General features: G+C 46.3%; 3 protein-coding genes across 54 annotated transcripts in view; 1 reads left to right on the top strand and 2 right to left on the bottom strand.

Annotated features, from left to right (window-relative positions):
* Positions 1-797: 797 nt before the first annotated feature.
* Positions 798-6,384, top strand: si:ch211-67e16.4. Of its 50 annotated transcripts, none has more exons than XR_005038897.1 (5): positions 798-1,760; positions 2,325-2,828; positions 3,043-4,364; positions 4,744-4,803; positions 4,864-6,181. XR_005038897.1 is itself a non-coding variant. In XM_036959488.1 (3 exons), exons 1-3 carry the CDS (start codon positions 1,121-1,123, stop codon positions 3,654-3,656), a joined length of 1,758 nt encoding a protein of 585 aa, XP_036815383.1. In that variant the 5' UTR covers positions 798-1,120; the 3' UTR covers positions 3,657-6,181. The 50 variants fall into 50 exon arrangements, 1 of the variants encoding a protein (XP_036815383.1); XR_005038896.1 differs by having other exon boundaries at positions 4,744-4,833; XR_005038899.1 differs by lacking the exon at positions 4,744-4,803 and having other exon boundaries at positions 3,043-4,743; positions 4,998-5,071; positions 5,139-6,181.
* Positions 6,385-6,506: 122 nt separating this feature from the next.
* Positions 6,507-7,848, bottom strand: LOC118943600 (dynein heavy chain-like). The gene is made up of 2 exons (XM_036959090.1): positions 7,823-7,848; positions 6,507-7,590 (listed from the first exon to the last, which is right to left on the bottom strand). The coding sequence occupies exons 1-2, from the start codon at positions 7,846-7,848 to the stop codon at positions 6,600-6,602; spliced, it is 1,017 nt and encodes a 338-aa protein (XP_036814985.1). The 3' UTR covers positions 6,507-6,599.
* Positions 7,849-10,073: 2,225 nt separating this feature from the next.
* The window catches only part of fer1l6 (fer-1 like family member 6), a 64,442-nt gene continuing 59,770 nt past the window's right edge, over positions 10,074-14,745 (bottom strand). For all 3 annotated transcript variants that reach the window (XM_036959485.1, XM_036959484.1, XM_036959486.1), the window contains 4 exons: positions 14,175-14,416; positions 13,416-13,573; positions 10,638-10,738; positions 10,074-10,393 (listed from right to left, as the gene is read on the bottom strand). In XM_036959485.1, coding sequence (XP_036815380.1) covers positions 10,213-10,393; positions 10,638-10,738; positions 13,416-13,573; positions 14,175-14,416 — 682 coding nt within the window. In that variant the 3' untranslated portion in view covers positions 10,074-10,212. The remainder of the gene's footprint in view (positions 10,394-10,637; positions 10,739-13,415; positions 13,574-14,174; positions 14,417-14,745) is intronic.

Here is a 14,745-nt window from a genome sequence, read left to right as displayed (position 1 = left end):
AGATTAGGACTGCAAAATACACTTTAAAGTTTAATTTAGTCCTATTCTTTAACATTGATATTTGGTTGAGATAGAGATATGAATCCAACATATTAATTATTAACTTGAATATCCAATTTCAAATCAACCAAAGCTAGTCTATTTTTAGTTGGACACTGTGTTGAATTGAAACAGTAGCTGTTGATGACTTCCCTAATGCAATATAGGCCTAAATAGTTGAATCGATTATATATAAAGTATGGTTTACTGTACATTTAATTTGATCCGTTAAATCTACCCTTTGGATTGACCTTGATAGCAATAGTGAATCTTTTAAGTTATCAAGAGATCTCTCAATAATTATTTTTAAAGATAACACATTGGCAGTAGTCAGTGACAAATGTCCCAGTTAAGCAGGGTTTGGCTTGGTTAAAACCCTGGATGGGAGACCAAAGAGATAGTTGTAGAGTAGGAGGTGCTGCCCAGCCTATTTGTTTTTTGGTAGTGGATATAACGTTGACGATCTGATGTTGGTACAAATTCAACATATTTTATACAAGGTTGAAATACTATGTTGATACTATTTTGAAAATTGGTTACCATTGATATAATACTGTGATTGTAATTTCACCATCAAAACAACAGTTGATTACTGATCCAAAGTATTATTCACATAGATTCCACATCACAATACGTCGACAAATTACGTTGAAACAATTATGATTCAACCAGTTTGTGTTGGTCATCAAATATGTATTGTTCCTTCCCGGAACTTAAACCACCAGAGATGACGGACGCATTTGATGAAACACAGGAAATATCAAATGAAGAATATCTTTGTTTACATGGGTCCGAAGAAGCAGGAAACGCTTCAATTTGATTAGTTTAGAAATGATCTAGGCACGTTTTCTTGTTGAATCACTTTGCAAACAATGAAAAACGATCCAATTGTCTTGTTTAGTTAGATCTTTGGAGCATGGTGATGGTGTCAGCTTGCTACGATGGTAGCTAGCTAGCTAGCTATCTCCACGTTAGCAACAATCAGTCGCTAGCTAAACAGCTCACGGAGGACGACTGTCTATGATATTTGACCTCCGATGTTATTAAGATATTAAAATATTTATAAAAGTAAAGAAAAAAAATGGATATCAGTCTAACAGTTTCCCTAATGCAGGGCCAGATGGGTACCGTGATAGAGAGAGCGGTGAGTGCCGCTGTTGAGACGGTGTTAGGGGAGATGCTGAAGGTGGTCGGTATTAAATTCGACGAGCTGAAGAGGGAGGTCGCAGCAAAAGAAAAAGAGACCGAGAGCATCAGACAGATGCTGGACAAATCCCGATCTCAGATGAAGACAATGCGGAAGTACATGAACGCTCTGGGTGCCAGGCAGCAGGAGCACTCTGCCACTTACCAGACCAACCAGAGTACAGCATTCGGTCATTCGGATCCGCATAGACCTCACTGTTCCTCAGCGGCTGCATCCGAGGCAGCGCAGTCCTCTGGTTTATCACAACCACAGAGAAGGACGGTTACCAACACCCACATTGCCATTACAAATGGAAACGTACAGTCAAGGAATCACATCACTATCGCTCTACCCTCTGATAACTTGGCCAGATCCTCCCAACCTTCTGAGAATATTATAAGGGCCACATCATCATCGTCGTTTGACAGCCACGATGACCTGACTGCCACGGTCTCACAAGCTCTGGAGAGCCCATCATTGATCACCACTGTCTCTGCAATAAACAGTTCATCAGAGCACCTGGAACCTTTGAAAGGTAAAATATGCTTTGTTGAGTATGTATGGGTATTTTTCAGTGTTTGCTTGAATATGTAAATTGATGGCCTGACTGATGGCCCTATTGACTGACCCAGTACGGCCCTAGTGACTGACCCAGTACGGCCCTATTGACTGACCCAGAACGGCCCTAGTGACTGAGACCCAGTACGGCCCTATTGACTGAGACCCAGTACGGCCCTAGTGACTGAGACCCAGTACGGCCCTATTGACTGAGACCCAGTACGGCCCTATTGACTGAGACCCAGTACGGCCCTATTGACTGAGACCCAGTACGGCCCTATTGACTGAGACCCAGTATGGCCCTAGTGACTGACCCAGTGACTGAGACCCATTACGGCCCTATTGACTGAGACCCAGTACGGCCCTAGTGACTGACCCAGTACTGCCCTATTGACTGAGACCCAGTACGGCCCTATTGACTGAGACCCAGTACGGCCCTAGTGACTGAGACCCAGTACGGCCCTAGTGACTGAGACGTAGTATATCCCTCTATATTCTCCCTGTGTTGGTTGACCACCATGTTACCTCTGTATCTCTCCAGAGGAGCCCCCAGCATCCCTGGACCCCGAGGTGTCTGATGAGAGCCAGAGGAGGGAGGAGGAAGAAGAGTGTCAGGCTGAGTGGACCATCATTACACAGCCACCAGAGACCAGCACAGACCCTGGGGACCAGCTGGTCCTCTCCCCACCCAGGACTGACGGAGCAGAGTGCTTTGCCACCATGGCTGCTGGGAGTGCCCAGCCTCGGCTCCAGGTGAAAGAGGAGGAGGCCGAGGTGGAGATCATCTGTATCAAGCAGGAACCGGAGGACGTTGAGAGTTTGCTGTTCAACCTGGCTGCTGAGGTCCTCAACTCCCAGGGCAACCTTTTAGACAGGCACACTCAGGGGAGCCTCCTGGACTGTCACAGGACAGTACCCTCACAGGGCCAGAGAGAGAGGACAGTACCCTCACAGGGCCAGAGAGAGAGGACAGCATCCCTTTCCTCACAGAGCCAGAGGACATTAACAGAGCACACAGTGTTCAGCTCAGCCAGCCCTTGTACATGTGAGTAGAGTAAAGTTCTGCTGTGTTGTTGTTACTGTGTGTCAGTTCAGTAGGATGTTACCTAGCCTGGTCCCAGATCTGTTTGTGTTGTATAGCCAAGTCCTATGATCCTATTACCAGAGGACTTGGCCAGACAGCACAAACAGATCTGGAACCAGGCTACATATTATACACCTGAACTAATGAGTTGTTGTCTGTCCTCTTCATTCTCAAGATGGGCTGTCCCAGCCAGTGATGTCCATGTCACGCGGAGTTGCTCCCAGGCCAATGGTCCGTCCGTGGCCCAAAGACCTGAGTCTGTACGAGGAGTTTAAAATGAGACGAAGTGAGCTGAGGAGGAGGAGCCAGACCCGTCGGAGGGAGATGGAGAAGAACCTTCCCCAGCCTCTATTAGCTGACCTGGTGAAGGAGAGACGAGAGAAGACCCGGCTCAGAGTGGCCCGCTGGAGAGCCAAGAGGAAGCTGCAGGCCTGCCAACTGACTCAGATGAGCCAGACACAACACCAGGCTGGACCTGGTCTGGGCCAGGGGAACAGTGGGCTGGCGAATCATAGCCCGATTAGCCAACACACACAGCACAAAACCACAGGCCCCACTCAGACTCCGCAGAGGAACCGTGCTGCCCTCTCTCAATCGCAGTACAACAACAGTTTTTTGTACAACAGAAGTCACTGTGAGACTGGGGCTGGTAACGTTAACTACCCTCCTCTCCAGTTCAACTCCTCCTCTCTAATGCTGGGACAACATGGAGGACACGATATGGAGCCTGTCATGAAATCATCCTCACAGCAGGGCCTCTCACTGACTGACTCAGAGCTCTACCAGTAACAGGAGAACAACAGTACCAGGTCTACTCTACAGGAGAACAACATTACCAGTTCTACTCTACAGGAGAACAACAGTACCAGGTCTACTCTACCAGTAACAGGAGAACAACAGTACCAGTTCTACTCTACAGGAGAACAACAGTACCAGTTCTACTCTACCAGTAACAGGAGAACAACAGTACCAGGTCTACTCTACAGGAGAACAACATTACCAGTTCTACTCTACAGGAGAACAACATTACCAGTTCTACTCTACAGGAGATCAACATTGCCAGTTCTACTCTACAGGAGAACAACAGTACCAGGTCTACTCTACAGGAGAACAACATTACCAGTTCTACTCTACAGGAGAACAACAGTACCAGGTCTACTCTACAGGAGAACAACATTACCAGTTCTACTCTACAGGAGAACAACATTACCAGTTCTACTCTACAGGAGAACAACATTACCAGTTCTACTCTACAGGAGAACAACATTACCAGTTCTACTCTACAGGAGATCAACATTGCCAGTTCTACTCTACAGGAGAACAACAGTACCAGTTCTACTCTACCAGTAACAGGAGAACAACAGTACCAGTTCTACTCTACAGGAGATCAACAGTACCAGTTCTACTCTACAGGAGAACAACAGTACCAGTTCTACTCTACCAGTAACAGGAGAACAACAGTACCAGTTCTACTCTACAGGAGAACAACAGTACCAGGTCTACTCTACCAGTAACAGGAGAACAACGGTACCAGTTCTACTCTACAGGAGAACAACATTACCAGTTCTACTCTACCAGTAACAGGAGAACAACAGTACCAGTTCTACTCTACCAGTAACAGGAGAACAACAGTACCAGGTCTACTCTACCAGTAACAGGAGAACAACGGTACCAGTTCTACTCTACAGGAGATCAACAGTACCAGGTCTACTCTACCAGTAACAGGATAACAACAGTACCAGTTCTACTCTACAGGAGATCAACAGTACCAGTTCTACTCTACCAGTAACAGGAGAACAACAGTACCAGTTCTACTCTACAGGAGAACAACAGTACCAGGTCTACTCTACCAGTAACAGGAGAACAACAGTACCAGGTCTACTCTACAGGAGAACAACAGTACCAGGTCTACTCTACAGGAGAACAACAGTACCAGGTCTACTCTACAGGAGAACAACAGTACCAGGTCTACTCTACAGGAGAACAACAGTACCAGTTCTACTCTACCAGTAACAGGAGAACAACAGTACCAGGTCTACTCTACAGGAGAACAACAGTACCAGTTCTACTCTACCAGTAACAGGAGAACAACAGTACCAGGTCTACTCTACAGGAGAACAACAGTACCAGGTCTACTCTACCAGTAACAGGAGAACAACAGTACCAGTTCTACTCTACCAGTAACAGGAGAACAACAGTACCAGGTCTACTCTACAGGAGAACAACAGTACCAGTTCTACTCTACCAGTAACAGGAGAACAACAGTACCAGGTCTACTCTACCAGTAACAGGAGAACAACAGTACCAGGTCTACTCTACAGGAGAACAACAGTACCAGGTCTACTCTACAGGAGATCAACAGTACCAGGTCTACTCTACCAGTAACAGGAGAACAACAGTACCAGGTCTACTCTACCAGTAACAGGAGAACAACAGTACCAGGTCTACTCTACAGGAGAACAACAGTACCAGGTCTACTCTACAGGAGAACAACAGTACCAGGTCTACTCTACAGGAGAACAACAGTACCAGGTCTACTCTACAGGAGAACAACAGTACCAGGTCTACTCTACAGGAGAACAACATTACCAGTTCTACTCTACCAGTAACAGGAGAACAACAGTACCAGGTCTACTCTACAGGAGAACAACAGTACCAGGTCTACTCTACAGGAGAACAACAGTACCAGGTCTACTCTACCAGTAACAGGAGAACAACAGTACCAGGTCTACTCTACCAGTAACAGGAGAACAACAGTACCAGGTCTACTCTACAGGAGAACAACAGTACCAGGTCTACTCTACAGGAGAACAACAGTACCAGGTCTACTCTACCAGTAACAGGAGAACAACAGTACCAGGTCTACTCTACCAGTAACAGGAGAACAACAGTACCAGGTCTACTCTACAGGAGAACAACAGTACCAGGTCTACTCTACAGGAGAACAACAGTACCAGGTCTACTCTACAGGAGAACAACAGTACCAGGTCTACTCTACAGGAGAACAACAGTACCAGTTCTACTCTACCAGTAACAGGAGAACAACAGTACCAGGTCTACTCTACAGGAGAACAACAGTACCAGGTCTACTCTACAGGAGAACAACAGTACCAGGTCTACTCTACCAGTAACAGGAGAACAACAGTACCAGGTCTACTCTACCAGTAACAGGAGAACAACAGTACCAGGTCTACTCTACCAGTAACAGGAGAACAACAGTACCAGGTCTACTCTACCAGTAACAGGAGAACAACAGTACCAGGTCTACTCTACCAGTAACAGGAGAACAACAGTACCAGGTCTACTCTACAGGAGAACAACAGTACCAGGTCTACTCTACAGGAGAACAACAGTACCAGGTCTACTCTACCAGTAACAGGAGATCCAATCAGAGGACACTTGTGTTGTAAGGATTCTATTCCCTATGTGGTGCTCTACTTTGGACAAGGGCCTTTTTGGCTTCCTAGGGAATACTTTGACTTATGGGACACAACCTATTACTTCTGGCTAATAACATGAGATATTTCCCATGGAATTGTGTGTCTAACTGTCTAAGACAAATGTATTTAAATGTGCTTTTATTTTAGTATAACAGCCTAATAATTATTTAATTGCTAACAAAAAAATAACCCCAAAATGTTTTTTTTTGTGTACAACAATTATTTATTAAAGTACATTATTTATGTTAAAATAGAGGCAGTGACCATCCTTACATGTCTAGAAATATACATACTACATACTACATGCTAGAATCATAACATGGAGGGTACTGTACTGAATAACATGGATACTGTACTGAATAACATGGAGGATACTGTACTGAATAACATGGATACTGTACTGAATAACATGGAGGATACTGTACTGAATAACATGGATACTGTACTGAATAACATGGATACTGTACTGAATAACATGGATACTGTACTGAATAACATGGATACTGTACTGAATAACATGGATACTGTACTGAATAACATGGATACTGTACTGAATAACATGGATACTGTACTGAATAACATGGAGGATACTGTACTGAATAACATGGAGGATACTGTACTGAATAACATGGATACTGTACTGAATAACATGGATACTGTACTGAATAACATGGATACTGTACTGAATAACATGGAGGATACTGTACTGAATAACATGGATACTGTACTGAATAACATGGATACTGTACTGAATAACATGGATACTGTACTGAATAACATGGAGGATACTGTACTGAATAACATGGAGGGTACTGTACTGAATAACATGGATACTGTACTGAATAACATGGATACTGTACTGAATAACATGGAGGATACTGTACTGAATAACATGGAGGGTACTGTACTGAATAACATGGAGGGTACTGTACTGAATAACATGGAGGATACTGTACTGAATAACATGGATACTGTACTGAATAACATGGATACTGTACTGAATAACATGGATACTGTACTGAATAACGTGGAGGGTACTGTACTGAATAACGTGGAGGGTACTGTACTGAATAACATGGATACTGTACTGAATAACAGGATACTGTACTGAATAACATGGAGGATACTGTACTGAATAACATGGATACTGTACTGAATAACATGGAGGATACTGTACTGAATAACATGGAGGGTACTGTACTGAATAACATGGATACTGTACTGAATAACATGGAGGATACTGTACTGAATAACATGGAGGATACTGTACTGAATAACATGGAGGATACTGTACTGAATAACATGGAGGATACTGTACTGAATAACATGGAGGATACTGTACTGAATAACATGGAGGATACTGTACTGAATAACATGGATACTGTACTGAATAACATGGAGGATACTGTACTGAATAACGTGGAGGATACTGTACTGAATAACGTGGAGGGTACTGTACTGAATAACGTGGAGGGTACTGTACTGAATAACGTGGAGGGTACTGTACTGAATAACGTGGAGGGTACTCTACTGAATAACATGGATACTGTACTGAATAACAGAGGATACTGTACTGAATAACATGGAGGATACTGTACTGAATAACATGGATACTGTACTGAATAACATGGATGATACTGTACTGAATAACATGGAGGGTACTGTACTGAATAACATGGATACTGTACTGAATAACATGGAGGATACTGTACTGAATAACATGGAGGATACTGTACTGAATAACGTGGAGGGTACTGTACTGAATAACGTGGAGGGTACTGTACTGAATAACATGGATACTGTACTGAATAACATGGATACTGTACTGAATAACATGGATACTGTACTGAATAACGTGGAGGGTACTGTACTGAATAACGTGGAGGGTACTGTACTGAATAACATGGATACTGTACTGAATAACAGGATACTGTACTGAATAACATGGAGGATACTGTACTGAATAACATGGATACTGTACTGAATAACATGGAGGATACTGTACTGAATAACATGGAGGGTACTGTACTGAATAACATGGATACTGTACTGAATAACATGGAGGATACTGTACTGAATAACATGGAGGATACTGTACTGAATAACATGGAGGATACTGTACTGAATAACATGGAGGATACTGTACTGAATAACATGGAGGATACTGTACTGAATAACATGGAGGATACTGTACTGAATAACATGGATACTGTACTGAATAACATGGAGGATACTGTACTGAATAACGTGGAGGATACTGTACTGAATAACGTGGAGGGTACTGTACTGAATAACGTGGAGGGTACTGTACTGAATAACGTGGAGGGTACTGTACTGAATAACGTGGAGGGTACTCTACTGAATAACATGGATACTGTACTGAATAACAGAGGATACTGTACTGAATAACATGGAGGATACTGTACTGAATAACATGGATACTGTACTGAATAACATGGATGATACTGTACTGAATAACATGGAGGGTACTGTACTGAATAACATGGATACTGTACTGAATAACATGGAGGATACTGTACTGAATAACATGGAGGATACTGTACTGAATAACGTGGAGGGTACTGTACTGAATAACGTGGAGGGTACTGTACTGAATAACGTGGAGGGTACTGTACTGAATAACGTGGAGGGTACTGTACTGAATAACATGGATACTGTACTGAATAACGTGGAGGGTACTGTACTGAATAACATGGATACTGTACTGAATAACATGGATACTGTACTGAATAACATGGATACTGTACTGAATAACATGGAGGATACTGTACTGAATAACGTGGAGGGTACTGTACTGAATAACGTGGAGGGTACTGTACTGAATAACGTGGAGGGTACTGTACTGAATAACGTGGAGGGTACTGTACTGAATAACGTGGAGGGTACTGTACTGAATAACGTGGAGGGTACTGTACTGAATAACGTGGAGGGTACTGTACTGAATTTTTTTCCCCTTGGGCAAACTTTGTCAATATGGTTGAATCTAAAATGTTATTTATACTCTTTCTGCAACTGTATTGAAATAAATGTTAATATATAATATGCTATTCTGATATTGCAACATCATTATGAATTCCTGAGTTAGTCGTCTGACTATTTCTATAGATTCAGTCCCGACCCTGCTTGATAGATTATCTAAGTGACTGTAGGTTGATTTAGACTTTTGGTCCCCAGTCAGCCAGCTTGTCAGTCAGCCTGCTAGTCAGTCAGCTAGTCAGTCAGCCAGCTAGTCAGCCAGACAGCTAGTTACCCAGCTAGTCAGTCAGCTGGTCAGTCAGCCAGCTAGTCAGTCAGCCAGCTAGTCAGTCAGCCAGCTAGTTACCCAGCTAGTCAGTCAGCTGGTCAGTCAGCCAGCTAGTCAGCCAGCCAGCTAGTCAGCTAGTCGACCTGTCAGTCAGCCAATTATTCAGTCAGTCAGCTAGTCAGTCAGCTAGTCAGTCAGCTAGTCAGTCAGTCAGCTAGTCAGTCAGCTAGTCAGTCATTCAGCTAGTCAGTCAGTCAGCTAGTCAGTCAGTTAGCCAGCTAGTCAGCCAGCCAGCTAGTCAGTCAGCCAGCTAGTCAGCCAGCTAGTCAGTCAGTCAGCTGGTCAGTCAGCCAGCTGGTCAGTCAGCCAGCTGGTCAGTCAGCCAGCTAGTCAGCCAGCTAGTCAGCCAGCCAGCTAGTCGACCTGTCAGTCAGTCAGCTGGTCAGTCAGCCAGCTATTCAGTCAGCCAGCTAGTCAGTCAGCTAGCTAGTCAGTCAGTCAGTCAGCTAGTCAGTCAGTCAGCTAGTCAGTCAGTCAGCTAGTCAGTCAGCCAGCTAGTCAGTCAGTCAGCTAGTCAGTCAGCTAGTCAGTCAGGCAGCTAGTCAGCCAGCTAGTCAGTCAGCTGTGGTAGTGCAGTGTGTTAACCATTGACTATCTTCTGTGAGATGGCTGCTGGCAGGGTGTAGAGCAGCAGGGCGATGAACAGAGCTGTGATGAGCAGGACCAGAGCGATGATGATGTACTTCTTATAATTCCTCCAGATCAGGTGGAAGAAGCACTTAAAAGGGTTCACAAACCACGAGAATGACGTGTCTGGCCGGCTAGAGAGGGGAGAGAGAGAGAACAACACTTTAAACAGGGCTCAGAGTAGAGCTGCTGATCTAGGATCAGGTCTCCCGCTCTCTATGTAATCCTATTTACTATGAGCTAAATTATAAAACTGGTCCTAGATCTGCAGTCAAACGGGTTCATGAAGCAGGAGGAGGACTTGTATGGACGGCTAGAGAGAAGAATAGAGTTGATAGAATCGTTTTGTAATTAGTCAATAAAAAATGCAGATCATACTTGGGTTTTTCCAGGGGTTCAGGCTCCTTGCGGGCTCGACCAACCGGATTCTTCTCTGCCTCCTCTGATGTCACCAGGTGGAACTCCGCCTCTACTTTCCCCTGGAGACAACAACCAAAACATGTTACCGCCCCTGAATCTCAAATCACCCCCTTCCTCCTAGACAGTAGACACAACCCCTAGCCCCTTCCTCCTAGACAGTAGACACAGCCCCTAGCCCCTTCCTCCTAGACAGTAGACACAACCCCTAGCCCCTTCCTCCTAGACAGTAGACAACCCCTAGCCCCTACCTCCTAGACAGTAGACAACCCCTAGCCCCTTCCTCCTAGACAGTAGACACAACCCCTAGCCCCTTCCTCCTAGACAGTAGACAACCCCTAGCCCCTTCCTCCTAGACAGTAGACACAACCCCTAGCCCCTTCCTCCTAGACAGTAGACACAACCCCTAGCCCCTTCCTCCTAGACAGTAGACAACCCCTAGCCCCTTCCTCCTAGACAGTAGACACAACCCCTAGCCCCTTCCTCCTAGACAGTAGACACAACCCCTAGCCCCTTCCTCCTAGACAGTAGACACAACCCCTAGCCCCTTCCTCCTAGACAGTAGACAACCCCTAGCCCCTTCCTCCTAGACAGTAGACACAACCCCTAGCCCCTTCCCCCTAGACAGTAGACAACCCCTAGCCCCTACCTCCTAGACAGTAGACACAACCCCTAGCCCCTTCCTCCTAGACAGTAGACAACCCCTAGCCCCTACCTCCTAGACAGTAGACACAACCACTAGCCCCTTCCTCCTAGACAGTAGACAACCCCTAGCCCCTTCCTCCTAGACAGTAGACAACCCCTAGCCCCTTCCTCCTAGACAGTAGACAACCCCATAGCCCCTTCCTCCTAGACAGTAGACACAACCCCTAGCCCCTTCCTCCTAGACAGTAGACACAACCCCTAGCCCCTTCCTCCTAGACAGTAGACACAACCCCTAGCCCCTTCCTCCTAGACAGTAGACACAACCCCTAGCCCCTACCTTCTAGACAGCAGACACAACCCCTGGTCCCTAGACAGTAGACAACCCATAGCCCCTACCTCCTAGACAGTAGACAACCCCTAGCCCCTACCTCCTAGACAGTAGACAACCCCTAGCCCCTACCTCCTAGACAGTAGACACAACCCCTAGCCCTTTCCTCCTAGACAGTAGACACAACCCCTAGCCCCTTCCTCCTAGACAGTAGACAACCCCTAGCCCCTTCCTCCTAGACAGTAGACACAACCCCTAGCCCCTTCCTCCTAGACAGTAGACAACCCCTAGCCCCTTCCTCCTAGACAGTAGACAACCCCTAGCCCCTTCCTCCTAGACAGTAGACAACCCCTAGCCCCTTCCTCCTAGACAGTAGACACAACCCCTAGCCCCTTCCTCCTAGACAGTAGACACAACCCCTAGCCCCTTCCTCCTAGACAGTAGACACAACCCCTAGCCCCTTCCTCCTAGACAGTAGACAACCCCTAGCCCCTTCCTCCTAGACAGTAGACACAACCCCTAGCCCCTTCCTCCTAGACAGTAGACACAACCCCTAGCCCCTACCTCCTAGACAGTAGACAACCCCTAGCCCCTTCCTCCTAGACAGTAGACACAACCCCTAGCCCTTTCCTCCTAGACAGTAGACACAACCCCTAGCCCCTACCTCCTAGACAGTAGACACAACCCCTAGCCCCTTCCTCCTAGACAGTAGACACAACCCCTAGCCCCTTCCTCCTAGACAGTAGACACAACCCCTAGCCCCTTCCTCCTAGACAGTAGACAACCCCTAGCCCCTACCTCCTAGACAGTAGACACAACCCCTAGCCCCTTCCTCCTAGACAGTAGACAACCCCATAGCCCCTTCCTCCTAGACAGTAGACAACCCCTAGCCCCTTCCTCCTAGACAGTAGACACAACCCCTAGCCCCTTCCTCCTAGACAGTAGACAACCCCTAGCCCCTTCCTCCTAGACAGTAGACAACCCCTAGCCCCTTCCTCCTAGACAGTAGACAACCCCTAGCCCCTTCCTCCTAGACAGTAGACACAACCCCTAGCCCCTTCCTCCTAGACAGTAGACACAACCCCTAGCCCCTTCCTCCTAGACAGTAGACACAACCCCTAGCCCCTTCCTCCTAGACAGTAGACAACCCCTAGCCCCTTCCTCCTAGACAGTAGACACAACCCCTAGCCCCTTCCTCCTAGACAGTAGACACAACCCCTAGCCCCTACCTCCTAGACAGTAGACAACCCCTAGCCCCTTCCTCCTAGACAGTAGACACAACCCCTAGCCCTTTCCTCCTAGACAGTAGACACAACCCCTAGCCCCTACCTCCTAGACAGTAGACACAACCCCTAGCCCCTTCCTCCTAGACAGTAGACACAACCCCTAGCCCCTTCCTCCTAGACAGTAGACACAACCCCTAGCCCCTTCCTCCTAGACAGTAGACAACCCCTAGCCCCTACCTCCTAGACAGTAGACACAACCCCTAGCCCCTTCCTCCTAGACAGTAGACACAACCCCTAGCCCCTTCCTCCTAGACAGTAGACACAACCCCTAGCCCCTTCCTCCTAGACAGTAGACACAACCCCTAGCCCCTTCCTTAAAGGGGGGCTACAGGTTGATTTGTGAGTTTGTCTGCGTCCCACACGACACATACTAGACACCATTGGGTTCTGGTCAAAATGTGCTGCACTATATAATAGGGTAGCCATTAGGGCAAGCAGCCTCGTTGTCATCAGAGTAACGGTGTTGAATGGTATTGGTACCGTGAGTTCCCCGGCCTTGACAAAGGGCCACCAGCCCCTGGACCTCTTCTGTTGGAAGATGGAGATCGTCTCTACGCTGTCCATCAGCATGTCCATTTTGCAGGCCTTGGCTGACTTGGCCCCGCGAGGAAACCCATGTAAGTCCAGCTCTACTGTACCTGAGAACAGAGAAACGTCCATCTTAACTCTCGTTTCATTCGTACAGGAAGTATGAGAACAGAGAAACGTCCATCTTAATTCTCGTTTCACTCGTACAGGAAGTCTGAGAACAGAGAAACGTCCATCTTAGCTCTCGTTTCACTCGTACAGGAAGTATGAGAACAGAGACACGTCCATCTTAACTCTCGTTTCACTCGTACAGGAAGTATGAGATAGGAGAAACGTCCATCTTAACTCTCGTTTCACTCGTACAGGAAGTATGAGAACAGAGAAACGTCCATCTTAACTCTCGTTTCACTCATACAGGAAGTATGAGAACAGAGACACGTCCATCTTAACTCTCGTTTCACTCGTACAGGAAGAATGAGATAGGAGAAACGTCCATCTTAACTCTCGTTTCACTCGTACAGGAAGTATGAGATAGGAGTGTAGAGTGTTAATGGGAAAATAAACGTGCTGGGTTGGGATGTGATTTCCCTGATTAATCAGCAATACCTGATCCTGATCATTGAAATAAACCTGTCCCCCTTCCTCCCATTGACTACTGTCTTACAGCCCAGGGAAAGGAGTCAAACCAGAGTCTCTTTCTCTCTCTCTTACCCAAGAAATCATCAGACGACAGCCTGTCAAAGTCCCAGACCTGCATCACCAACATGGCCGGTAGCTTCTGCTCTGTCTTGTCCAGGGAGAAGATGCTCCCCCTCTTACTGACTACCACCACCTTCTCGGCAGGCAGGTAGTTAAAGGGGAACACCAGGCGCCAGTTGAAGTTACCCTCCCCAGTCAGAGAGTTGTAGTGAACATCAGTCTCCTGGCGATCGTCCTCAAAGCCCTTAAGCCACCTGAAAAAAAGTATACAATTATACAAATATAATTTTCAGCGTATTGAGTGAGAGAGGATGACAGTGGAGAAAGATAGAGAGGATGACAGTGGAGAAAGATAGAGAGGATGACAGTGGAGAAAGATAGAGAGGATGACAGTAGAGAAATATATATAGGATGACAGTAGAGGATGACAGTAGAGAAAGATAGAGAGGATGACAGTAGAGAAAGATAGAGAGGATGACAGTAGAGAAAGATGGGGGGATGACAGTGGAGAAGGATATATTGAGGATGACAGTGGAGAAAGATATATAGAGGATGTCAGTAGAGAAAGATATAGAGGATGACA

Source organism: Oncorhynchus mykiss, chromosome 22, assembly GCF_013265735.2.
Source record: "Oncorhynchus mykiss isolate Arlee chromosome 22, USDA_OmykA_1.1, whole genome shotgun sequence".
In the NCBI taxonomy this organism is placed as follows: Eukaryota; Metazoa; Chordata; class Actinopteri; order Salmoniformes; family Salmonidae; genus Oncorhynchus; species Oncorhynchus mykiss.
Note: the sequence above shows the minus strand (reverse complement) of the source record. Positions and strands in the feature narration are given on the sequence as shown.

What these genes read in the sequence shown, in the direction of transcription:
- si:ch211-67e16.4 (XM_036959488.1), top strand. Translation starts at nt 1,121, where the DNA reads ATGGATATCAGTCTAACAGTTTCCCTAATGCAGGGCCAGATGGGTACC. An exon ending in GCACCTGGAACCTTTGAAAG is followed by an intron (nt 1,761 to 2,324) that starts GTAAAATATGCT and finishes GTATCTCTCCAG; the next exon opens with AGGAGCCCCCAGCATCCCTG. An exon ending in CTCAGCCAGCCCTTGTACAT is followed by an intron (nt 2,829 to 3,042) that starts GTGAGTAGAGTA and finishes TTCATTCTCAAG; the next exon opens with ATGGGCTGTCCCAGCCAGTG.
- LOC118943600 (XM_036959090.1), bottom strand. Translation starts at nt 7,848, where the DNA reads ATGTTATTCAGTAGAGTACCCTCCAC. An exon ending in TTCAGTAGAGTACCCTCCAC is followed by an intron (nt 7,591 to 7,822) that starts GTTATTCAGTAC and finishes AGTACAGTATCC; the next exon opens with TCCATGTTATTCAGTACAGT.